The 26,933-nt window shown below is 46.2% G+C and overlaps 1 protein-coding gene across 1 annotated transcript; it reads right to left on the bottom strand.

Annotated features, from left to right (window-relative positions):
• Positions 1-1,295: 1,295 nt before the first annotated feature.
• Positions 1,296-23,299, bottom strand: PPEF2 (protein phosphatase with EF-hand domain 2). The gene is made up of 17 exons (XM_044428479.1): positions 23,248-23,299; positions 23,099-23,128; positions 21,455-21,582; positions 20,662-20,719; positions 19,660-19,823; positions 16,770-16,884; positions 15,803-15,849; positions 12,446-12,612; positions 11,500-11,536; positions 11,258-11,407; positions 10,175-10,471; positions 7,333-7,518; positions 6,127-6,269; positions 4,593-4,699; positions 3,650-3,819; positions 2,437-2,524; positions 1,296-1,477 (listed from the first exon to the last, which is right to left on the bottom strand). The coding sequence occupies exons 1-17, from the start codon at positions 23,297-23,299 to the stop codon at positions 1,296-1,298; spliced, it is 2,121 nt and encodes a 706-aa protein (XP_044284414.1).
• Between the last annotated feature and the right edge of the window lie 3,634 nt (positions 23,300-26,933).

Here is a 26,933-nt window from a genome sequence, read left to right as displayed (position 1 = left end):
ACTTGCTATCTTTGCGGAGTGATGTGAATAAGCTATTATTCAGGCAATAAAATACAATTAAAGAAGAAACTGGAAGGCAGGACTAAAAGAGGGAGGATGGGTTGTTTGACGCCAGCTGGTGCTTTATTTTTCAAGTCTTTGAGTATAGGTCTCTGGAGCATTGGATGGATGTTTTGTCTGGATTAAGAGGAGACAGGTTTTCTTAACACCCTTAAATATCTAAGGGAAGCCTTTCCCTTAATTGTATAGGCTATGGGCTGTGCAGGTCTTGTGTTCTGTGCCACTGAAGAGAATGGGAAAGGAAGCTGGGCCCTTGGGCAGATGCTCCACAAGTCACACAGAGGTTGTATAAAGAAAAATGGTGCTAGTGAGGGCTGAGAAGGGCCACTGAGACTTGGATGGCAATATATTAAGTAGTTTAAAATGATTTTGGCAAAGGCAAATTTCTCTGTCTCTTCTGTGTGAAGTCATCTGCATTATCGTTCTGAAAGGGACATTCAGATTAGCTGTCAGCAGCAGCAGCAGCAGCAGCAACAAAAAAGCTTTGATTGTTTGAGTTTGCATGGATTATATCTGCAGATGGGTAAAAGCATCTCAAATAAAAAAACATTGTTTTTAGATGATACATGCATATGTCACAATAGCCATCATCTTAGAAGAGGCATCCTCTCTGCCTGAAAAGAAAAAAATGCAATGCTTCCGCAACTCCACTATTCTCTGCAGAATAAATGTGCATTTTAATCTAAAAATATCTGCTTAATTGTAGACACTTTTTACTCAATCACACGATTTATTCATGTTACTGTCAACCAACTCTTACATACCTTCCTATTTTCTACCCATGAATTCTGTTCTGGAGTTTTTAAATGTGAACTTGCCAAATCAAGTTAAATTGTCACCTTGACCTGTTGAAACAAGAAATCTCACAAAAATGAGTTGATGCTTGTTGTTTATTCTTCAAGATATCTTAAATCTGTACAAAACTTTAAATATCTGCAGTCTGAGTCTGAAACCTATTGACCTTCAGCTCTCCCAAATGCTTAAAAATAAGCCATGCTCGCTCTCCCTGGTATTAAACAGCAAGGTTTCCCATTTCCTCCACTGATCAACAGAAGCATTGTGAAATTGGCAGCATCAACTGTGAGCCAGTAGCTTGAAAGATGGAACGGTGTGAAAGGGATGTTTGTTTTCCCTTTCTGCTCAGTTTAGACAGAGGCACATTCTTGGATTGAAAGATCAGTGGGAGTTTAGAAGCAGCCTCTGGTGGTGCTCCTCGTCCCCAGCAGACCTCTTCATCAGGAGGGTGACTGTCTGACCAGACGAAAGGCCTCAATGAACTCATTGAAGTCTATATTCCCATCTTTGTTGAAATCCATACTGCGGGCCAAGTCAGTTATGTTCTGGTCTGAGATCTCAATATTCATATGGGAACTGAACAACCTCCAGGTCTGGTGGAACTCTTCGAAAGAAATTACCCCTGTTGGGTGAGAAAAGAACATTGTATTGGCTTTAGCGTTTGAATCCATGTTTGAATCCTGAACCATTAACAAGAAACCATCTGAAGCAAGGCAAATACCCGGCAAGTCCACCATCATGCTTGCCAAAACTACCAAGCAGATACCCCCGGAAATGCACAAGCCCAAGGGCAAGAGCGCTTTCTTACTGCTGCTCCCAGCAGTGCATCCAAGGCACTTGAATTCTCGCTGCCGCCATGGCTGATAGACGTCCCAATTCCTCTCTCCCTAAGCCAGTCACTGGCATATGAACTGAAGTAGCTGCCCTATCTGGAGTCAGACCCTTGGCCCTTCCAGCACAGGATTGCTGGCACTGACAGGCAGCAATGGGTTTCTTGGCAGGGGCTCTTCCAGCCCTGGCTGGAGGTGGTGCCAATTGAACCCAATACCTTCTGCCAGCAAAGCAGCTGCTCTACCGGTGAGCCACAGTTATGGCAGGTTAAGGAGGGCAGCACCCTGCCCCATGTCTCCCCCCCCCCTCGCCTCCCACTGATTCTGTGTCATTTCCTGTTTTCCCATGAGTTGCCTTTGATCAATTCATCCCCGACTCTACCGTTGTAAAATGCTCAGAGACATGTTGTGGGAGAAGCGACAACTATAGCACATGGTTAGCAAGGCAAAAAATGTTGCACACACATCTCGAGTCACTGGGGACTTTCTACAGTCTGCTTCTGCCCAGCTGCTTTTCTGGCTTATGTGAGTTAAACCAAATGGTGCAGTATTCTGCATAAAATCAGACCAGGAGGGGCTTTCTTCCCCTTCCTCACTTTGATTAAAGTTCTTAAAGCAACTAATATCACTATTCTGGCTACAAGACAGTTTTATGTAACACAAACCAGCTGCAAAATTAAAATATGGTGATTTTCCTTGCTTGCTAATGACTATTCAACACAAATTACCAGGAGAGAATTAATGCATTTACCTGAATGATCGCTGTCTATGATACTGAAGATAGTTTCCAGGTTGGGTAGGTTTCGGTAAATGTTTTCCAGCAAACTGGACTGGAGGCGCTGGAAGAAAGAAGAGCACTCTTAACAGCTGTGCAGATAAATACACAAAAGTTAATACTAAAGAAAAGTTCACAATCGCATGGAGATGGAAAAAGATAATAGAAACAACTTTTAAAATGTATTCACTATATTTTGCATTCAACAGGAGTCTGCCTAGACAATCTTTGTGGGTCTGTGGACTCTTCTGGAACCTGGGGAACATGCCCTGGCCACCACCACAAAATGGCTGCCATGGGAGGCTTGGCTAGTCCCAAAGGCCGCTCAGTTTGTAGCCCAGCAACATTCATGGGAAGTTAAGATGGCAGCAGCCACTTAGCTTATAAGTAATTCCAATTGCCGGTAAGAGCATTTGTCTGGTTCTTTCAAAGGGTGAGGGGGCACTCTGGCAGGCCAACCTTGCCTACGCCAGCCCTGAGAGCCCCTGGTGAAGCCAAATGACCTCAGTGGAAGGGGCTCTGTGCCAAAGCCCCTCCCCTGCCTGTTTGTCTCTGAGTTGGGAGAAGCATGGAGCTTAGCTGGAGAACAGGACTGAGTGAGTGCCTGGATCATTGCTCATCATGCCCATGTTTGAAAAGGATGTCCCTGATGCTGGCCCTAATAACTTTTTCTGCAAACCGCGGGTTATGCAAGGATGATTTAACCTGTGAATATCACACTGCAATGGCAGGAAGATTTGCATATTCATAGTTATCATAGTGGTGGTCAAATGCACCCAGGATGTCCAGTGGCTCATTGTGGGTGACACAGTCCACAGTGAGCCTGGCATCCTGTGGAGAAGAAAGGGAAGACTGCAATGCCTCTCTCTCTCCCCCTAAAATTGCTGCCTTCCTTTTTACAAACGTATGTAGACAACTAGATAATGCCAAGCTAAACTGGGAGGGGTGGAGGGGTGCCTACCCTTCTAGAAGAATCCAGATATTTCCCAGGTATTCCTAGAGTACCCACTGGCTATTTAGTCAACAATTCCACTAGGAGAAGATGTGCTTGCTAACCGTGTCACCGACTAAGAATATTTGCCTGTGCTTTTCCCAATCCTGCAGAAACAGAGAACTGTTGTTCCCACGGGGCCACCACCGACCAGTCCTCTTCGTTCCTCTGCAGCCACTGCAGAGACCCACACGTTACCTCTTGCGTGGATGACCACTGCTCCGTCACGATGTTTCTCAGCCACACCTTGTATTCCAGCTTCCCATTGGTAAGGTTTGCCACGAGCTGCGGCCTCAGCATCCGCCAGGGAAGCCCTAACCGGAGGACAGACTCCACGGCTTTTGCCCAGTCATTGAGCGTGATCATGCCTGTCGGGATGCACAAACCCACAAGGCGTTTCAAGGACGAAGCCCGGCTGAAATGGTGGCGAGGTGAAAATGAAAGGAAAGCTCTGCACGTTAATAAAATAAATAATGAGCCCAGTTCACACCATGGGCGGGTGTGCAGCAACTGACACGCTGCCTCCAGGGTGCTGCTCAGTTGCGGTTTCAATGCTCACCCTACGATCACCATGTTCCTAGGTTGTTAAGGGGACATTCAAACCCAGCCACTCTGGGTTTGAACAACACATGAACTGTTGTTGGGTTAACTCTGGGTTGTTTGACCCCCAAATAGCCCAGGCTTGCCAGTTCCAGACATCACCATAACAACCTACAGAGTAAAAAAAAATAAGTCTTATACTCTGAATACCAGCTGGTTCCTGCCAACCTCCCAGGATGCGCTAGGAATGCGACTTCGATGGCAGGAACCACAAAACCTGTTCCTTGGCCATTTCCCCCGCTCCCCCAATTTTTTTGTGATTGAGTTGGAGGGCTGTGGAGGGAGGGGCTTCAACACCTTGATGCCCTGCCAAGGAACAGATATTCTCATTACAAAAAAAAAAAAAAAAAAGTGCAAATGCACAGGCATGATTCACGAGTGCAAACGTGTCTCTGTGTGCAAATGTGCATAGGGTGTGTTAGGTGGACATGTAGCACAGCCCTCAGTGCCAAAAGGTGCACCCTAATACAGACTATCGCTCTCCTTCTAAACAGCAGGGATCCTGCACTGTGGTCGAAAGCATCTTCCACGCTGGTCTCACCTGTGTTGTTCTGATCATAGTTCTTGAAAGCTGCCAGGAGGTCTGAGCGGTGAGCAAACAGTTTCTCCCTTAAGACTTGATATGCGGACTCCTCCACTCGACTGATCCTGGCAGGTAGAGGAAAGTATTTGTCATGGAAATCAGGCCTGAGCAACGCAACACTGGTAGGGCTTGCAGCCTCTGCCTTCCCTGAAAGTCTAGAGAGAACGGCTTGCCTCTGTATGAAGGACCTCAGGGAAAAATTCAGCCAGAATCTTCAAGGGAGGGAGTTTTTCTCCAACTCTCATCACTCTGTCTCTTCCTCTATAATGTGTGTAGCTGGCTTAATTCTGGGAGCAGCAAGCCACACGCAAGGACTGGGTGCACCTCTCTGCTGCCCCAAATCAGTCTCCCAAAGGAGCTTTTAATATTTTCTTTAGTCCCCCTCCCCAAAACCTGGGGCTTCGCTAAACATTTTTCCGCACCGTGTGTACATTTGGCCTGGGCACTGAACCAAGGTGGCTCCTCTCTCCACAGCCTCTGACACAGGAGGACTCATCACCTGAGCTGAGCTGAGGTGCAGGGCACTGAAGGCAGGGCTACTCCTGCCGGAGGCCACAGACCCCAGACCCCTGGCCGCAGCCCAGCTGCAGAAATGGGCGCTGCCAGGCTGCGCCTCCACCCGGCCAGGGATGCTGTTCCAGCCCAGCAGCTTGTGATCCAGCAAGCATACAGGGTTGCTGGCGTCAAATCTCGTCTAGCTCTTACCGTATTTCCCCGAAAATAAGACCGGGTCTTATATTAATTTTTGCTCCAAAAGACACATTCGGGCTTATTTTCAGGTGATGTCTTATTTTTTTCATGTACAACAATCTACTTTCTTTATTTCACACAAGTGCATTAAGTACGTCTGTTACAACACACAACATGATGGATTATGAAACACATCCGTTCGTTATCAAGTGCGCACGTTATTAGTGTGTTGTGTCTGTACTCCGACTGGTCATTCACCAATAAATCTCAAGTTCATCTGTATTTACAAATACTTAATTATAATTTACATTTTCATTTTAAGTATTAATGTCAATAATATTACTTATTATTATTAATTAATATATTATTTTATAATTCAATACGTCCATCATGTGTTGCAATGGATGTACTAAATGCATTTGTCTAGCTGACAATCTTAACTGGGGCTTATTTTGGGGGTAGGGCTTATATTATGAGCATCCTGAAAAATCATGCTAGAGCTTATTTTCTGGTTAGGTATTATTTTCAGGGAAATATGGTAGTTATCTTGTAACTCCAAGGTACCCTAAATATATGTGAACTGCTTTTCCTGCACCCATGCCTTGGGGCCCTGGCCTCAGCCCTTCTTCCTTACACCTTGAAATTTACAGTGTAGACACCTTGGGGCAGAGCCATCTGTTCCTCGGAGCTCTTTGAATGTGAAATGAAGCAACACAAAGGTGGAACCTTTGTAACTGATCCCCCTGGAACTGGTGATGGTGTCATGCCAAGAGTTTCTACAGAAAGGAGAGGGCAGCCTTGCCTTTGAGTCATGGTCAGCTTGTGCGCCCCCTTGCTGGCTTGGTACTGGATGATGTGTGGGACCAGGTTGGGCCCCAGTTTGATGTAAGCACCTCTGTTACTGCCCACAGCATAATAGTTCGAAGCCGAAAATATAGTGATTACCTAACAAAGCAAAAAAAACCAGGGCAGTGAATTTCAGTCAATGCAAAGCCATCCTCAAAGATTGGCGCGAAGCTGCCAATACGCAAGCGCAGGTTTTTGCCTTCCTTAGCTCTGTTCTCTCCCCATCCACCTCAGTTACTTTTTCACAGTGAGAAAGTTATGAATGTGTATCTGCGAAAGCATCCTTCCATGTAAACATTAAATCAATTCATGACAAAATACGCTTAACTTAAATTTTACTGTTTAAAAAGTACAAATGCTGGGATATTTTCAGTGTCTGCAGCTCTAGAGATGTGTGCATTTATAACAATTGTCCATGTTCTCCTTTTGTCAACTGACCAGATTTCCCACTAATATAATTTTCTCTGTCTCCACTCTATGCCGAATACCCACTACATGTTACCCATCACTTAGCGTATTTGTTTGCCACCCGCAACCGAGGAACAGCAGGGGTCCGACGAATGTCCTTTCTGCTTCCAAGAGTGGCCAACCAAATACGACAGCCAGCACTTCTGCGCACACTGTCGCTTGGACACGGAGGTTCTGTTTTAGCAGTGATGGCCAACAAAGGGATTTTTTGAATCCCTTTCCCATCATCATGACTTCTGACAATAAGTTCCACAAGTTAATTGTGAAAAAAGTTTGTTTTTTCGCCTGTCAGAAGCTCACAAGGTGACCCGATGCACCTGTGTTAGACAGAAAGCAGGAAAAAGATGCTCGTCTCCCCTTTCTCTACAGAATCAGCAATTTTAGAAACCTCTCTTGGGCAAGATCTTTCTTATATCCCTCCCTTAGCAGACTTTTTCTTGCAAAATTAAACAGCACCCAATGCTTTACCATTGCTTTTCTCAATACTTTTACCCCTTCTTTCATAAGAAACTGTCTATCCTTTAACTTGAACAGCTGCCTTTAGAAAAAAAATGGAAGAATACTACTACTTAGCTACGTATATGAGTAACAAAACTTTTTCCCAAAGTAAAATTTTGCAGGCAGGAAATTCAACATGCATCCTCCCATTCTCCCACTCAAAAGCACACCCTGCAGAAAATTCCTTTTGAGGTACCTTCCGGTTGTGGCAGAATTCATAACCTTCCAGCTTACACTCATGAGAGCGGATGATGAACTGCAGGTTGTGTTTCTGCAGAAACGCCTCTGTCACATCAGGGCCGAAGTAACAGCCTCCTCCTCGCTCCTCGTTTATTTTGCAGCCGTTCTGCAGGATGGGATCACTCCATAAAATGTCTAAAACCTTAAGGGGCAAACAAGACCTGGCCTGTTATATACCACATTGACTTTGATCCAGAAGAGCAGCAGCTCTTGGAATTTTGATGAGTATCTAGTAAATTTTTGCAAGAGCTGAGCAGGGTTGTGAAGGACAGGACATTCGGGGATGTGGGTGGGGTGGGGGGATTCATTCATAGGGTTGCTGTAAGCCAAAGCAGCAACAATCCTGTAAATAGAAACTGCTCCTCCCCCATCCCTGAATTCAACATGGCTCATATTTGGCTGTTAAGAACACAGAAAATTTCCTTACATCATGATTTGATCTGGATTGCACATAATGGCAAATCATGGGTTAATTCATGATTTGCCCTACACAAGCATTAGAGAGCAAGCAAGAGGCCTTCACATCTGCTTTACTCAACAACTAAGAACAGCCTCGTTGAAGGTTGTGAATGTGATGTTTGAACCTGGTGCATGGGTTCTTTGGGGGCTCAACAACCTGGCAATTAACAACATGGCTTATGGATTGGTCAACTTCTTTAGCCCCTAAACAAGCCAACATTCTGAATTCACATGTCATAATCAACCATCTATGGCCGGGAAGGTCATGAGTTGCTGGTTAACAATGGGTGCAACTTCCATCCTTTACTATTCTTCTGGTCACCAGAATTTGGGAGAGTTACCAAAGTCAGTCCAAATGTATAGCTCTCCTAGATTCAACTTCAGAGTTAATAATTTTATAATGGACTCAGCTATTGAGAGAGAACCACTATTATTACTCAAGCAAAAATTATAGAGATTGCTGGAGTTTTTGGGATGTTCTTTTAGGATGTGTCTAGACAGATTATGCCTTAAAACACATCATCTTGGTACTCTTTAACCGTCCCTGTAAGATAGGTCAATATTATAATCTCTGTATTACTGAAATGCTTATTCAGAAATAACCCACTGAGTTAATTGCTGAAAACAATACAAACGGGGAAGATCTTATTTCAGAGTTTCATCTTTTAGTTGTTATGCACATGTGATTGGAACATAGGGACACATCAGTGATTAATTTCCACATAAATTACTGCATTAACAGGTCCTCAGCTGCGGATTGAATACAAATGCAATTACAATGGAATTCCATTGCAATGGAATACTTCAGACAATAGAGTTTGTTCCCAGGATTCAAGAGCTTTCCATAGTCCTGAGGCAACATTCTTGTAAAAATGTTGACAGGTGTACCCTCCCTTTTTAAGACTTAAAGAAAACCTAACTGCACTACCAATCTATATGATACTATCTATATTCATACTTTCCATATGAAGAACAATATTTTGCTTGAGGAACAATACAAAGCAGAACAAAAATGCATTCCTATGTAACATAAAAGCAATTAGCTAGGAGAACCCATCAGGTACTGGTTCCACCCCCTCCCCCCATTCAGCATTAATTAGGCACCATCTTGCAAACTGTGTCTAGTTCGGAGTACGACACTTTAAGAAGGATGTAGACAAGCTGGAGGGATGAAAAGTGCGGCGAGTATGACTGGGGTCTGGAAGCCAAGCCTTGTAAGGAGAGACTGAAAGAACCAGGCATATTTAACCTCGAGATGAGAAGACTGGGGGGAGACAGGATGGCACCCTGCACTCTGCCACCCAGCGGAGAGCCAGGACTGCTTCTCGATCATCCCAGGCTCCAGGACATGGAATCATGGGTCAGGCGACAGGAAGCCAGGTCCCGTCTGGAGTGAACACTAGAGATCAGCCCTGACTGCTCTTTGGAAGGCCAGATCCTGAAGATGGAGCTCAAATACTTTGGCCACCTAATGAGAAGGAAGGACTCCCTGGAGAAGAGCCTAATGCTGGGAACAATTGATGGCAAAAGAAGAAGGGGACGGCAGAGGACGGAGTGGCTAGGTGAAGTCACTGAAGCAGTTGGTATGAGCTTAAGCAGACTCTGGGGGATGGTGGACAGGAAGGACTGGATGAATGTTGTCCATGGAGTCGCGATGGGTCGGACACGACTTCGCCACTGACAACAACAACTAGAGCAATACCACAATGGGACCAAAGACCCAGGCAGGTGGTGGGCTCTCCCACACTGGAGGCAACCAAGAGGCAGCTGGACAGCCCTCTGTCAGGGATGCTTTAGCTGGGAGTCCTGCATGGAGCGAGAGGTTGGACTCATTGGCTGCACAGGCCCCTTCCAGCTCTACTGTGACGAGCCTATGAGTCTATGCAACGGGATGCTGCTTTCTACTGAGCTGGACCATCAGCCCTGCAGGCGAGACTATTTCCTGCCCTACCTGGAGACTGAAATGGGGATCTTCTGCACTACCACTGGACCTCGTGGCCTCCCTTCTTCGGAAGGCTTTCCCCTCCATCAGCATTGGCTTGCCCTTGGCGCCCTTGGCTACAGTGATAGCTAATTGGCTACGTAGCCCAATGGCAACATCAAACTCACTACATGAACCCTGATAGGCCAGAATCTGATAGGAAAACAGGGGGAAAGCTCACAAAAGCTCGATAACGGACACAAACTGGCAAGAGAATGTTTTCAGAAGCAACGGTAGGTACAGCTAATGGAACATCTCCATTCCATCTACATGAGCCAAAGACAGAAGCAGGAAAAGGCTGGGCGCTGCGCAGGTTTCCTTGTGGCTTGGCTGAAGTTCAGGGGGAGGTTCAGTTTACCTGTGTAATGTCATCGTCTTCGAAATTTGCTGACTCGCAGGATCTCACATCTATCTCCGAAACGGAGGCGGAGCGCTGGACTAGCCCCTCTGCTCCTGCAGCCGGCGTGATTCCAGCCATCCTGCGGTGAGTCTGCAGAGCTTCCTGGGCTGTCTGCTGTGCCCGTTGGGAGAACTCAGACTTGTTTTCAGGATTTGCGGCCTGAGGCAAACTGTCGCAGGCAGGCCTGGCACCTTCCAGCTCAGTGCCATCCACGCTTCTAGAGCTCTTTCTCTTCTGTGTTAATACAGACAGAATCTACAGAAAATGTAAACAGAGCCAGGAGATACATCCTGAATATAGACAACCAGATATCGTTGAGGACTCAAAACAACACTCTCAACCACTTTTGGAACAGCCCAGGTTGAACCAAGGTCCTTTGAGGTCAAGAACCTGCAATGGCATCAGTGTTGTGTGAGTGTACAGGGAAAAGGTGCCAAATTGCATCTGACGGGTTTATAGCTTCGGTGGGAAGTTGAGTTCAGACAACCAAGATTCTGGAATGTTAGATCAAGGCCAGGGAATGTCTGGGGAACAAGGAGGACCAGTCCGGGTGGGTGGAGGTGATGGCCCACCATCCCGTGGGACTGGAGAGAGAGCACAGCAAGAGGTGAAGTTCACAGCTGGGGCTGATTAGAGCCTTGATTTACCAATGAGAGAGCAAGAGAAAGATTTGGGAACTGGGCAGGGTGCACAACAGGAGTGGAGCAGTCTGTCCGACAGAGAGGTCCCTCCCTCTGAAGAGGTGATGCTGGTTACTAGGAGACAGCACAGGTGGGAAATTCAGGTGACGGAGAAATGGGAGGAGTGACAAGGTACCACACTGCCCCACCTCTGGAGCGGGGCAAGAGGAAAGGATATCAGTGGGGTGGAGATTGAGAGGTGTTAGAGAGGGCTGAACACTTCGCTCTGGGTGAAGTCAGAGATGTGCAACAATGGGGGGATGTAACAATAACGCCAATTTTATATTGTCTGGTTTCAAATGCCCACAACAACATTTTCTGGTTTTGAGGAGTCCACGAAAAGTTTTGGAAGGATTTGCACCTTATGCCTGTCAATCTTGGCCAGCTGCTCCAAATCAGTCTTGCTGGACACTCCTCCATGTACGATCAAGACCTTCTGGTCAATCAAGGTCCCCAGCGGCAGGCTGCTAAAGACATGGCGAAGCATTTTCACAATTTTGCCACTGTGCTCCTAGATGGAGGACAGAAAGAGTTGAAAAATGAGAAAATGCACAGGTCCCCCAACAATATACACGATGCATCAGGCTCACAAAACAAGGTTACCTTGTATTTACGTGTGATCTCCTTGGTGAGTCCATAGCTAGAGGTGGAAGATATGCGATGGATTAATTTGATGCTCATTGACAAAAACAGCAGCAGCATAAACAATATTCAACGTTCTAGTTTTAATCTAGAAAGCCTTGTGATTTGTGATCTCGGCATCTGGTGGAATGCTTCTGCTCTTTTGTGCATGCCTGCACCCTAAGGACTTCTCCAGAGTCTTCTTCTGAGACCCTGTCTTCTTGAGGTTCAGAGAGGGTGCTAAAGCAAAGGTGTTCTCAGTGGTGACTCAGCCCAATAATGGAATGCTTTGCCTAGAGAAGTTTGCTTAAGACCAACTTTCTGTCCTCGGCAGGGCCTTGTCCTCTGTTCTCTGAGGCCTTTTAAGGTGCTTTTTAAATCCCATTGATTATTCACCTGTGACATTTTCATGGTTTTAATTCCCACATGAAGTGGTTTTAGCTCTTTGATGATATTGCATTTTATTATGTTGATTTTTTTTTTACTGCTCTTCATTAAGTTAGCTTGATTTTGCTTTTCTGTAGGTTTTATACTTTGCCACTAATGAGAAGGAAGGACTCCCTGGAGAAGAGCCTAATGCTGGGAACAATTGACAGCAAAAGAAGAAGGCAGAGGATGAGGTGGCTAGATAGAGTCACTGAAGCAGTGGGTGTGAGCTTGAGTGGACTCTGGGGGATGGTGGAGGACAGGAAGGCCTGGAGGAATGTTGTCCATGGGGTCACAATGGGTTGGACACGACTTCGCAACTAGCTAGCAAGCAAGGTTTTATACTGGTGTTTAATTGTTTCTTTCAGATGATTGCCATTGCATTGCAATTTTGGTATTTAATTGGCTGTAGAATGTATAGACTTTATCTGATTGACACTATTCAAAGGCAAACCAAAACCACACAGCTACGATTTCCTGGAGAGAGCTTTGAATCCCATACCGTACGTTGAGCATATAGTCTTCATGGTTCCCTCGGTTGAGGTGCACCTCTTTGGGATAAATCAAGAGGAAGACAAACAGAATAATCAAGACCTCCATGGAGTGTTTCCCTCTGTCCACAAAGTCACCATTAAAGATGTACACCTTCTGCGGAGAAGGAAGGCCATTCTGTAAGGCACAAAACCCCAAGAATTTGTCATGAAGCATCAACAGGGAGCTAAGATAAAGGTTGCTCTTGCAAGTGAGCCCTGCTGCAAAGCCTCTCTAGGTTTGGGTATTCCACTCTAGGCACTTACCACTGAACTACTATCCGTCGTCAAATCATTTCTTATGGCACATCCACAGGATATCCTCACCAAATCATTGGCCACCCATTGTTTTCCTTGTGGATCCTTTCAGCAGATGGCAGGAAATCCAGCTTTTTGGGAGGTATGGAATAGCTGTGCTGTGCTGTTCCAATTGGATCGCTTCCTTACAGTATGGTTATCCAAGCAAACGCACAGAATGGCTTGCCAAGATCCATAATAAGGCGGTTGCTTGCCCCCAGGTGAACAATCCAAGGGCATCACCCAAGGTGGCAGCCCATAACCCTCCAAACTCAGAGCTCAGACAGAAGGCAGGAAGAGCTCAGAGGCAAAGCCACTCCACTTCTCCTGCCCTCCAAGGAGACAGATGGTTGAGGCTGGCCACGTGGGCCTTTGCTCTTGCTTGTGAGGAGGCTGGACTGAGGTACCACTGGGATCCTCCTAGAGCCTCACTCCTCAGCTCCTGCCTTCCCAGACACCCGGCCCCCAGGCCTTTTCTGAAAGCACACCTGCAACTTCAGAGCTGCAAGGAGTATGGAAAAATCGCGCCAGGTACACAGGTGGGAGGAGGGACCTCTGAAACTGGAGACCCTGCTCCAAGCTCGGAGCACGTTGCTCCGCTCAGAACTGGGCTTTCACCTATGCCAGGGGTGGCGAACCTATGGCACGCGTGCCACAGCGGGCATGCATGGCCCTCTCTGTCGGCACGCGAGCCGAGTCGCCCCAGCAGCTGAGCATCGCATAACAGAGCACACAGGGGCCATGCGCATGCTCGGAAAGGAGCTGCGACGCCAGTCAATGATGTCACAAGCCGCACCTCATTAGCTGCGACTCGTCTGAGCTTTCGCATGGCCGGTCAGTGCACTGCCAAGGATATATATATGCATTTGCTTGGACTGGCTGCGAGGTGTTTTTTCTAAACAAAAACCTCAGTGTTCAGGTTTTATCGTAGTGTTGGCACTTTGCAATAAGTAAGTGGGTTTTGGGTGGCAGTTTGGGCACTCGGTCTCCAAAAGGTTCGCCATCACTGACCTATGCTGTGACTACCTAGGCGCCACCTAGTGCAGTTGAAAGCCGCTGGTGCTGGGCGCGGGCTAGAAAGGTGGTGCCGGCAGCGCGCACGGACCGGTGCGGGGGCAGGGTGCTGCATGTGAGCACGCATGCTGAGGCGGGGGTGGGGTGCGTGGTGAGGCGTGGGTGGTGGGGGCGAGGCAGGGTGGGCACGCGCCACGAGGCGGACGCACAAGACGGCAGCTGGGCTGCTTGGCAATCATTTTCTCCGAGTGAGCAAACCTCTGCCTCCCCGTGCGCAGCGCAAGGTGGGCGGTGGCGCATGCGGGGGGGTCCACATGGGCATGGCGGGCCGGATCCCTTGAGCACCCATGATCTAGTGGCTGTGGAACGTATCACAAAAGACACAACAGGGAAAGAAACGGGATTGGGAGAGAGGAGGAGAAAGAGCAAGACTCGGCCTCCAGTTCCTGCAGGTGTTTGTTCTGGGGCAACAAGCTGTCTGCGGGGATCCCTGCACACCTGAGACTGGCCTGGCCTCCCCAGCGCCAGCAGGTTCTCCTCGGTCGGATGTGCAGCCTCCAGGCGGCCCTGAGTCTCCTCCCAAGAGATGAGGCCAGAGCCTGCAATTCAGGGAACTATCCGCTGGAGCTCCATCACTTGAAGGAACGCCTGCTTCCCTCTTTGCCCTCGCGCCCCTTGAGATCGGCGGCAGAGGCCCTCCTCCAGGAGCCCTCCGGGAAAGGCATCAGGAGGCAAAGTACCCGAGGAGGGCCTTCTCTGTGGTGGCGCCCCATCTATGGAATGCGCTCCCCAGAGAGGGCCGCCTGGCGCCGTCGTTATTTGGTTTTCGGACTTTTTATTTAAACAATATTTTAATTGTTAACTGGTTTTTATTTAATAGTTTTATATTTGCCGAGAAACTCCAAATTTTTTATATCTTCCTATGCCTGATTGTTTGTTCTTTGTGAGCCGCCTCGAGGCTTCGGCGATGGGCGCAGCATAGAAATGTTATAAATAAATAAATAAACATTTTTTGTATTTGTATTGGGCACTATGTTGTCTATTTATGTTTATTTATTTATGTAAGCCATCCCGAGGCGTTAAGCGATGGGACAGCATATAAAAACTCCAAATAAATAAATAAATAAATAAATACTCTTGTGTGTGTTTGACATTTGCAGTAATGAATGGCGCAGGTGACCCTATTTGTGGCTTGGCACACCTTCACAGCAATCTTTCTGATAGCTGCCATTCTAGGTCCTCATGATTCTTTAAACTGCTATCTTACTGCTAATATCTGTTTCCATCTCTCCCACTTTCTCCCCCCCCCACACACACACACAACAGTGCTTCAATGCAAGAGTGTCACAGAGGTCATTAAAAAACTGTTTCGTTTCTGTTTGGGGCCACTGCAGCAATTTGATGCACTCAAAACTTCTTTCTTTCCAATGAAAAGTGTGTGTGTGGACAGAAAGGCTGAAAGAAATATGGACTGTATTCAGGGCTGTTTTTTGTCATAGAACACACCGGAACAGTGTTCCGGCACCTTTTTTTGACAGATTTTTCCAAGTAATTGTGAATAATCCTATTGGGCGTAGCAGATCGGCAGCAAAAATCATTAACATAGTGCCTGCAGGCTGCGTGGGTGTCCGCACTGTTTGTGAGGGCGCTGCTCGGCTTGGGATCGGTCATGTGGTCACGTGCCGAGTGCTTACTGCTGGCGGCGACCATTGTGTAAAAGTGTGACCCCAAGACGTGAGTTCCGGCACTTTTTTTTTTTTTTTTTTACAAAAAAAGCACTGACTGTATTTATTTGGAAAATCAGAAATTAAGTCTAGAGACAGATGAATATTTTTTTCTGGAGTGTTTACTTTTTCAAGGAGAGATGAGTGTTCTTGCTAGGCAAATCCATTCCACATTCACTTCTGGTAAATCATGATTTTGTACTAAGAAACCTGCAAAGTCCATTTGAATGGACACAAGCACAGCTCTCCAGATAGGAGCCTTCCCCAAACGTTTTATCAGCACAGCATACGTACCTTGTAGAATATCAGAAACAAATCAGCCAGTTGGCCGTGTAAGTCTCCTAAAAAAAGGGGGCAGGGGAGGGAGAGTCAGTTTACTGAGAGTTTAGGCCCTCACAGGAATTTGACATCAGGTCAAGTCTATTCAATGCAAGTTACTCAATTATTCACTTTCTGAAAGAAAGAGGACATAGAATCATAGAAGAGTGGATCTGGAAGAGGCCATGAAGGCCACTGGGTCCAAACTCCTGCTCAGTGCAGGATACCAGTTTACACCATCCCACTCAGATGGCTGCCCAGTTCCTTTCTGAGTGCCTCCAGTGTGGGAGAGCCCCCCACCTCTCTAGGCAGCTGGTTCCACTGCCATATTGCTCTGACAATGAGGAAGCTTTTCCTGATGCCCAGCCTGAATCCGGGTTGTCGCAACTTGACTTGATTATTCTGTGTCCTGCACTCTGGCATCAGCAAGATGAGATCTTGACCTTCCTCTTTGGGACAGCCTTTGAGGTACTTATAGAGGGATATCAAGTCCCCCCTCAGTCTTCTCTTCTCAAGGCTGAACATGCCCAGTTCTCTCAGTCTCTCCTCACAGGGCAGTGTTTCCAAACCTGGGATCATTTCTGTTGCCCAACTCTGGACCATTTCTAATTTTTCTGCATCTTTCTTAAATCTTGGTGCCCAGAACTGGACACAGGATTCCAGAAAGGGGTCTGACTAGTGAAGAGTATAGGGGAACTACTACTTCTCATGCTTTGGAAGTAATACTTCTATAAACGCATCCCAAAATAGCATTTGCCTGTTTTGCAGCTCCATCACATGGCTGGCTCATATTTAGCCTGTTGTCATGCTCTAGTTTTTGGCAAAAATGCCAAGCAGACTGTGCATGCCTGAAGTTCTGCATTTGTTTTTATTCATGCTTTTGCAGAAGAATGGTTTCCTTTCCATGCTCTGTGCATAAACACATGTGTGTCAGGATGCTTACCACACACAGTGATCTCCTCGCTGTAGCAGGTAGAGATGTTGGTGAGATTTGGCAACTGGTTCAGATGCTTTCGCGTCTCATGGAAGAGTCTTAGGACATAATGAGCATGAAGCTGCTACTAGGAAGAAATGAAGAAATCACAGATGGCCATTAGAAAGATGTCCTGGGCTCACAACTACAGTTTTCAGGATGCTTCAACGAAAATTATAATTCCAGGCAGCTCACAGTTTAAAAAGTAAGCAACAGGAATGCTGATGTATACCAGGGGAGATAATTGGCCCATTGGACAGCAGTGCTGAACATCTTTCAGCCAGAGTGTTGAATTCCGTTTTGGAGATGCTCTTGAGGGCTGCATCCTGGCTGATTGAGCCAAAGGCAAAACAGGGTGTAAGAACATGAAGAAAGCCTGCTGGATCAGACCCCAGGCCCATCTAGTCCAGCACTCTGTAGACACGGTGGCAACCAGCTGCCCACGGGATCCCTCAAGCAGGACGGGTGCAAGGCCTCCTCCTGCCCAGGCTCCTCAGCAGCTGGTGTGTGCAGGCAGGCCACCTCTGGTGGAGGAGGAAGCAGGTGGCCAGCAAGCCTAGTAGCCACTGAGAACCCTGACGAACTTGTCCAGCCCCCTTTTAAAGCCATCCAAATTGGCAGCCGGTGCCACTTTGGTGGCTGTGAATTCCACAGTGTAGTTGTGTGTTGTGTGAAGAAGTACTTCTGGTCTGTCCTAAACTTCCACCAAACTGCTTTGTGAGATGACTCAGGTTTCAGTGTTTTGGGAGAGGAAGCAACTGGGAGAAATTGGCATTTACTCCCTCTTTCTGCTTCCCAGTCTTTAAGCTGTTACTGATTTATAAGAGGAAGCCCCAAACTTATTCCATAGCTGCTAAGTTCATTCAGGAGTCTTTCATAAGACTTAAGACCTTGTCAAAAGCCTTTTGGAAGTCCAAGTAAAAAATGTCTACCAGACTAGATGCTCTTAAAGAACCCTAATAGTTTAGTGAAATAGTTTTTGCCTTTGATTGAGTCTTATTCAGCAGGACTTGAGCCTCTACATGGTTGCTGATTTCATCCTTATAAAAATTCAACCAGTTTGCCCAGAACAAGCATTAAGCTAGCCAGCCTATAATTTCCCAGATCCCCCCCCCCCCCCCCCCCCCCACCAACTGAATTGGTGTTGCATTGGTGATTCTCCAGTCTTCTGGTCCAAAGGCTGATCTTAGGACCATGATAATATATTTGTAGGAAGAGCAGCAATTTCATGTTCAAGTTCTTTAAGAACACTGGGTTGGATACCAACTTGGCCAATGATTTATTAACTTCCAGTCTGTAAATAAGATGTAACTGATATAATCTTTTGTCATTATAAGCTGCCTTAATTTCTATTTTATTTGTTATTTGTTGTAAACTGTCCCAAGATGTTAGTATAGTGACGGTTATAAAAGCTTTAAATATATAAATCCTCAGACTTCCTTCCTGAATACATTAGTTCTGGAACAGGTATCTGTTCTGTATCCTCTGCGCTGAAGATAGGTGAAAAGAATTCATCCAGATACTCTGTAATCTCATTATCCTCCTTTAGGAGTCCTTTAATTCCATTATCATCCAATGGTCCAGCTGACTCTCTAGCTCAGCCTTCCCCAACTTGGTGGCCTTCAGAGGCATTTGGACTGCATCTCCCAAATTCCCATCCAGCAGGGTCATTGACTGGGAATTCTGGGTGTTATAGTCCAAACATGTCTGGAAGGCACAAGGCTGGGGAAGGCTGCTCTAGCTGGTTTCTGTCCTCTGATATATTTAAAGAGGACAGGCTCCTCTTCAGCCTGGAGAAGAGGAGACTCAGAGGGGATCTGCTGGCGACATACAGGTGTGTGAGGGGGTGTCACACGGAGGAGGGTAGAGACCTGTTCTCCCCTGCAGAGGAAGGCAGGACATGCTCCAACGGAGCCAAGTTCAGGGAGCCAGGCTGCTGACGGGGACTGGGCGTTATGTTCACATGACTCCAGTCCTCCATCAGCTTCACTGACTTCCCATTGAAGTCCGGGCCCAATTCAAGGTGTTGGTGATGACCTATAAAGCCCTAAACGGCTTGGGTCCTGGTTACCTGAAGGAGCGCTTACATCCATATATGCCCGCCCGCCCCTTGAGATCTGCGGGAGAGGCCCTTCTCCGGGAACCCTCCGTGAAAGAAATTAGGAGGGTGGGGACTCGGAGGACGGCTTTCTCTGCGGTGGCGCCCAATCTATGGAATGCGCTCCCCAGAGAGGTCCGCCTGGCGCCGTCGTTACTTGTTTTTCGGCGCCAGGCAAAGACCTTTTTATTTAAGCGTCATTTTAATTGTTAATATTATTTGCTTATTTTATCTGGCCAGGGCAACTTATTTTATATTGTTATTTTTTGTATTTTAACTTTATGTTGTGAGCTGCCCTGAGGCTTCGGCGAATGGGGTGGCATAGAAATGTTTTAATAAATAATAAATAAATAAATAAATTTGGATGCCAGGAAGCACTTCCTGACAGTTAGGACCCCGAGGGTGTGGAATGGGCTTCCACAGGAGGTTGTTGAGGCCCCATTGGTGCAGATGTTCAAGGATAGGCTGGACGTCCACATGGTGGGCATGTCGTGAGCGGAGCTGGCCGGAGCCAGGGGTCAGACTAGATGACCCGGGAGACCCCTTCTGACTCGCTCTGTTTCTGTGTTTAAAGCATTTGGTATTCTTGGTCTTGATGTTGTTATCAATATGCTCCTCAAAATATAAATGCAATGTGATGATGATGATGATGATGATGATGATGAAGACCACGGTCTTATATCGGTTTTATTCCGTAATGCCAAGCCAGTCCCTTGCATTTCTGAAAAACGAGAGGGACACCGTTGCTCTAAAGATTCTTACTTGTTCTTGTTTGAAAGCTTCTAGCAAAGCAGCCGCATCATCGGGCAAGAGGGGAAAGGACAGGCGGGGCCCAGTGTAGCTGTCCGGCACCACAACGGACCGGTAGTTGCAGGAGTTGTCTTTCATGATGTCAGATTCCGACAATATGCGGTTAATGAAATCTCCTAGGAGGGGAAGAAAGCCAGAATAGGTGTTTATTTAAAATAGTTCTTGGTGGCTTTCAGTGCAGGAACTCACTCAAGGCAGCAAGCAGCAATAAAACTCATGCAGTAAAAGCCACTGGAGTGAGAGAAGCCCGAGCAATACAGTAATTTTTTTTTAAAATGGATACCAGCATGTAAACAAAACCCTAACACTGCAACCCAGTCCAATAAAAATAAACACAGGAAGCCAAGGGATACGGCTTTAACTCTTCAGCCCCTTCTTAAAGGTCAACAGGGATGGGATCTGGAAGACCCTGAATAGCAACTTTAAAGCTCCAAGATAAACTTGAACATTTGGAATAAAATCCTGAGACGCTGGAGGGAGGGTGGGATGTGCCTGGAATCGTATTCAGGGCAGGGGAAGGATTTCAGCGGTTTTCTGATTTCCTTTACAGCCAGTAGAGATCATGAATGATGTCATGCTCATGTATAGATGAAATTTCTATCCTGCTTTTTACCATACAATCTCAAGGCAGAATACAAAGTAGAAAAACAGAACTGCACAACCTATAAAACATTAAAATACACAATAAAATGCAGCTGGTTAAAAACTTGAGAATGACTTAAAGGAAATAAAAAGGGGTTTTCAGACATGGAATGCTAGCAATAAATGCATGGATACATTTCACTAAGTGTTAGTTCCATCAGCTGTAAAGCACTTCAGTATGATTCCCACAGGGCTGTAATTCCAATTATTTCCACTTCTATTAATTTGTTTGATATACACAAGTTACCTTGGTGCAAAGAATGTGTGCAAGAGTGAGCATATCAGTTACACACCCCCAAATATAAAGCTTACGCTCTTTGCTGCTGCTTGGTGTGAACTGCGCCATGAGGTAGTCAAAGAATTTGCTGAGCTAGAGAAGACAAGATAGATGCCGTCAGTCATGCTAAGGGCTGCTTTGCACCTTCCTCCCTCTTCTCTTCTGCCCCACTGCTTCACTACTTGCAGAGCCTTGACCTATTTTGAAGATGGGACATGTGTGGAGTAAGAAAGGAACGAATGCGATCTGCAACACAATGTTGCAGCATGAAGTGCTTCTGACGGTAAGTGCACTTCCTGACAGTCAGGACCCCGAGGGTGTGGAATGGGCTTCCACGAGAGGTCGTTGAGGCCCCATCGGTGCGGGTGTTCAAGGATAGGCTGGACATGCACATGGTGGGCATGTCGTGAGCAGAGCCATCTGGAGCCAAGGGTCAGACTAGATGGCCCGGGAGACCCCTTCTGACTCGCTCTGTTTCTATGTTTCTATGTTTCTGCATAGTCTTTCACTACACTCAGTTCCACTCTTGCCTTTTTGGTTCTCCAAAAACTGTCTCAATGGGAAGGTATCTTGCTTTTTTTCTTTGCATGGGCAGAGTAATTCCTTGCATACGGTCATTTTCTAAAGACGTTGTGCACTTCTCTTACTCTGGGGTCCCCCCACGCCGTCTGGCACCTCCCTTCTTGTGCCTGGGAGGAGCTCTTTTGGTTACTTAAGTAGAGGCACTCGGCAGTGGCGGCCGATGATTTTCTGCTCTTTCATTTTGAGCACTGAGCTGAGTACATAATTCTCCCCAGCAGCATCTCCTCTCCCCTCCTGCCATCCTACCTTGAGATGATCTTGCTCTCCCGAATACTCTATGGATTGGAAGATGCGCCAGGTGCACCTGCGGCACATTTCAAGCCGAGCCACGTAGCGCCGATACCATCTTTGGATCAGGACAGCCGCTTTAAATGCTGAGGTACAGAAGGAGACGCTCAGGGCATGTAGACACGGAACCCATCTTGCCCTTTCAAGTGCAGGCTACGGAAAGCAGGGGTTGCGTAAACCCCCATCATCCACCGCAGCTGCCATGGCCCAGACCCCATGACGGGGCCACTGCTCTGCCAAACACCCTTATCTCCAGCCACGGGCTGGCTGGGCCAGCTGTGGCAGGATCTTGGGCGTGGGCCACCATTTTAAATCATCGCTCTCTGTCGGATCATGTGGTGATCAAAAATCTCTCCAGGCAGATCTCTGGGACGGCTTCCTTCCCCCTCCGTCATCACCTGTCTATCCGATAATGGGGCAGTGTTGTGGAGCTGAATATTTCCCCCAGAGCTTTATTTTGCCATGGAAATTTCTTAGGTTCATTCACACAGATTAATTGATGCAAGATGCAAATACAAAATTAGCAAATTTTGGTAGCTTCAAAGCAGCTTTAAAGCTGTGCTTAATGTTTCCAGGAGATTACAGCTAGTGAGTTTGTGAGACAATGCAAAGGGAAATCCTATGGCTGTCTAGAAAACCACAGGATCAATTTGCTCCCTGAAATCAGTGCAAATTGATTTTTCCCTGTGCAAACGATCACCATTTGCATTGTAAAATTTACCAGTTCAAAAATCTCCGGAAAACTGCATCACCTTTCCTGAGGATATGGTTTCCGATTCCTGTTTCTGAAGGAGGAGAATCCCAAATAGCTTCCTGCCTTTGCTGTGAGGAAGCCGACTATTTCAGGGCTCCAAATTTCAAGAGCTCTTCATTTTTTAATTTTTTAAGATCCTCAAGGGACAAACCAAGCTGGAGCAAGCAGTGAAAACCTCGGAGCCTTGGAGCTCAGGGTTTCTCACTGGCAAGCCGATCACATGGAGAGAGGCACCTTTCCTGGATCGTACGCATTCAGTACTCATTGTCCATTGAATTACATGCTTAGGTTGTACAATCTGTAATTCCAAGAAGGGAATTTTATTGTGTATTTAATTGTGGAATTTCAGTGTGCCCAATGTGTTGCACAGACAGAGGTGCATTCATTTCAATGTGCCATCGGTGTGTCGCACAGACAGAGGACCTCAGTCCTGGCTTTGCTGGCCCCCAAGGATCAGAGAATCGTAGAACGGTAGAGTTGGAGGGGGCCGGTGGACCAGTGGGTCCAATCTTCTGCTCAGTACAGGACTCCACACCTCCAAGCCCAGCTTGGACAATGAACTTTCCCATTGTCTGGTCACCCAATGGGGAAATGGAATGCAGCAGAGAAGAACAATCCTCATTCTCACAGGCCGGAAACTTAGATGAAAGCAAATTTCCATTCCAAAGCAGCAAACAGAAAACGTAAGACCTTCAGCCCTCTCTGAAAGGTCCTGGGGATCCTCTGTCTATAAAGCAATTCTCCGTGGCTGGATGGGCAGAACGCGCACGGACCTCTGTCTTGCCTACAGATGCTCTACTTGGTGCCACAAAGTAATATTAGAAAGGACTGTTGATATGTGAACTTACCAGGATGAGATGCATCTGGCAATCCCTGGCCTAGTTAAGTGCGGGGAGAGAAAGGGAAAATACTGGTATTTCCCGCGGTTTATGCAGAAGATTAATGTTTAAACAATGAAATGAATGCTTAGGACAAGACAGGGCAGGGCAGGACTTACCTGTGTCTGGCTTAGCCAAGAAGGTGCTGTGTGCTGAAGTGCCACATCCCATATTCCTCAAACGAAGCACCTATGAGATGGCAAGAAACCACAACATGTTACCTGTGCAGTGGGCCACAAGCCACCTGTCACCCTCCCCATAGCTATGGGCTGAATTGCTGCGATGTCGCCTTCAGACTGCCAAAGGAAAAGAGTCAGTCCCAGAATGCTCAGCAAAACAGCATCTCACTGCTTGGAGGAACGGGAGAGGCTGGCTTAACGATTTGGCTCTAAGGAAATGGTGGTTGAGCTCCAAGGAAGGGCTGTTGCTTCAGTGACAGAAAAGATATGTTCCTCGAGCTTAGTAGGACCTCTTCAGCAAGCTGCTTTCTCCTAGCCTTGTACCCCACCCCCATCTGCCATATGGCCCTCTAGATGTCCTTAGACTCCAATGCCCATCAGCCCAGCCAAAATGCCTCATGGCCATGAAGGATGGGAGCTGACGTCCCTGAACATCTGGAAAATTACAGGTTCCCCATTTACTTATTTTTGCATTTATATGCTACCTCCTACTCCAATGGAGTCTCTGGGCAGCCTTCAATATTTAAAAATAACATGCACATTAAAAATAATAAAATAATCTTATACAATAAAAATATTACATAGCTAATATCACAGCAATAATGAATAGGTCAATATTAAAACCACTGGGGGTACAACTAAGATGAATGGTTAATATAAACATTAAAATTAACTTTAAAAATTTATCGATTAAAACACCTAGAAAAGAGAAATGTTTTCGCCTGGTGCTAGAAAGAGAGTCATATTGGCACCAGGCAAATTTCTCTAGGGAGCTCATTCCATAAGCAGGGGGCAGCTACCAAGAAGGTCCTGCTTCTATTTGCCACCTCTCTAACAAAGGTGAAGCAGAGTACAAAGTACACTGAATATTTGAAGCAGTGATAGAAACAATGGCTGTGTTCAGACAACATGATAACCTACTCTCAAAGGTTGAGTCTGGGTTATCATTGAACCATGACATTCAATCATGGTGTCAAAACAAGGGTTGTCCTGTTGACTGATTCCAGCTGCAATAACAAACCATGGTTTGTTAACCACAAACATGCCACAATTCACAACCTAATGACAAACCATGAGTCTCTTGGTGGGTTGTTCATTGGCCATTGGATAATAAAACTTATTGACCTGGCTCCTTTTCCCCAGTAAAAGATCCACCTTAACAGCAGGGCCTCAAAGGCAGGTCTAGCCTGCACCAGAAGCCTGCAACTATTTACCTTCAATCTGCTATTGATGTTCTTTCCATGGCCTGCTTTGTTTTCCATTGTAGACAAAACAGAATTCTTTTATAGCCATTGTTTTCAATTGGACCACACTTCATACCCTGAAGCAAAACTGGCTCCTTGTACCCTTTTTGCATATATAAATTCAGCTACCCTGGGCATTTCTGCAGCATCAAATTAACAAGCATATGCTGTCAGTAATTTCTGTTTAGTCTTGTGTCAGCAGGTTTGTGATAATGAAGCCCACAAGGCAGCACTGAGAAAGCAGCTTTAAATCCTGGGTGGTATTTATAACTCCAAGAAATACTACTGTTGTAATACGGATAGGTCTAAAATGCCAGGCAGCTATTCTAATCAGCTTTGCTAAATACATGCGGCTTTTCCACACATTCTAACTTTTGTTGGGGTGTCTGTGAGACTCTCATGTTGAAACTGAATGGATTTCCTCTTCATCCTGCCTTGAAGGACGACCCACCTACAAGTTTTACTAAGCATTTGGATGGAAAATTGGGTGCACATTTAAATAATGAAAATAGAGTTTGGCAGTTGAAATTGGCATCGATATGGAGGGTTGTACTGACATCCAAGCTTATTTCTAAGGTTACCAACTTTTATCAGCTGCTGTTCTTGAGACATTGATAGCAGCCTGACACATAAACCAAGTCCTGACAATGCGATAGCCAACACATGGGTTGAACATGGATTAAGTGTGGGTGCTTGTTGAAATGTCTGAACCCAGCTGTGATAGCAAACCAAGATTCTTTAACTACGAACAACCCACAGCTCACAAGTCAACACCAAACTATAGGTTCCCTTCATGGGTTGCTTGTGGTTAGTAAGCAATGCCTTCTTAGTTCAGCTAGGTTCAGAAAACATGATAACCCAGGATTCTATAACCCATGCATCAACAAGCTGCACCTAACATGTACTCAGAACTGGAGTATGGGCTATCCTGTATTTTGAATCCAGACGTAGAAACATAATTGAAGTAAATTCTTCATAAGTGGAGTTTTCCCCCTGGCATTAAGATCAACAGAGGGGCTAAAGTTTCATCTTGCAAGTTGAAACCCAATCTGTGAAAGTAACTGATTAAAAGCAAGCAAGCCCGGACCTTTGCACAGGCTCATGTCTATACTGGGGACGAACCAAATGCTTCAGGGGCACTAAATACACAGCTGGGCAGAAGAACTGGGCAGATGTGGAACATCACCGGGAGAAGCAACACCTGGAACAGTTATTCACACAGAGACACACTGGACAGCCTCCTCGTTGCACTGAAAATGTATTTTTATGCAAGCCTTCCCTGGCTTGTCCCTGATGATGTTGCTATTCCATTTTATTGTTCTGTTCATTTATGCGTTGCTGCAAATTCTGTTTGTTGTGTTGTCTTTTATTATGCATAAATAGAAGTTACTGCTGCAGGGCAGGGATCACGTCTCTGCAGCTAAGCACATGCATTGCATGCAGGTTTGGTCCTTGGAGTCTTCAGGGCAAGGAGCTCAGCAAGGGAAGCAAAAGACCCCCCTGTGCCTGCAGTCTTGGAGAACAGCAACCAGGATAGACCAGGGCCACCGGATCCCTTTTAGCCAGAGGCCAGATTCTTGACCCTAATGAGCTACACAGGCAAATAGGGAACCCGGGGTAAGACAGCTTGTAGGCTCCCTGTCTCATCTAGCCACATGATCCCTAAGTTTTCTCATTGGCAGATGGGGTAAAAACCTGCACCAGTTCTGTATCTGCTTTTGTTAGTTGCATGACATTTCTCTTGCAGTTTCCATTTTAAAATCAGCTGTGCAATTTCTGTTTTCTGTTCCTGAATGAGTGAGAGAGTCCAAGAATGAAAACAACTGTGCCTTCTACATGTAAATAGCTGTTTAAGTTGTTTTTTTTAAATCAAAGAACCTTATGGCACCTTAAAGATTAAGGATGCAATCCTATGCCCATTCATGCACAAAATGCCCTGTGGTTGATTGATTGACCGAAGTCCTATACTTTCCAGTAGTTGAAGCAGCATAGCTGGTTGGGGAATACAGGAAGTTGTATTTTTCTGGTATAAACATGCATAGGCTTATTCCTGAACAAATTCTGTGTGGCATAATCTCCCATTAATTGATGCCCACTTCACCGGATGCATAAAATATGATTGTGAATATGCAGTTGTTGTTAGTTGCAAAGTCATGTCTGACCCATCACGACCCCATGGACAACATTCCTCCAGGCCTTCCTGTCCTCCATCATCCCCCAGAGTCCACCTAAGTTCACGTCAACTGCTTCAGTGACTCCATCCAGCCACCTCATCCTCTGCCGCCCCCTTCTTCTTTTGCCATCTATTGTTCCCAGCATCAGGCTCTTCTCCAGGGAGTCCTTCCTTCTCATTAGGTGGCCAAAGTATTTGAGTTTCATCTT

The sequence above is a fragment of the Varanus komodoensis genome, unplaced genomic scaffold (assembly GCF_004798865.1).
Source record: "Varanus komodoensis strain SLA01 unplaced genomic scaffold, ASM479886v1 scaffold2, whole genome shotgun sequence".
Lineage (NCBI taxonomy): Eukaryota > Metazoa > Chordata > Lepidosauria > Squamata > Varanidae > Varanus > Varanus komodoensis.
Note: the sequence above shows the minus strand (reverse complement) of the source record. Positions and strands in the feature narration are given on the sequence as shown.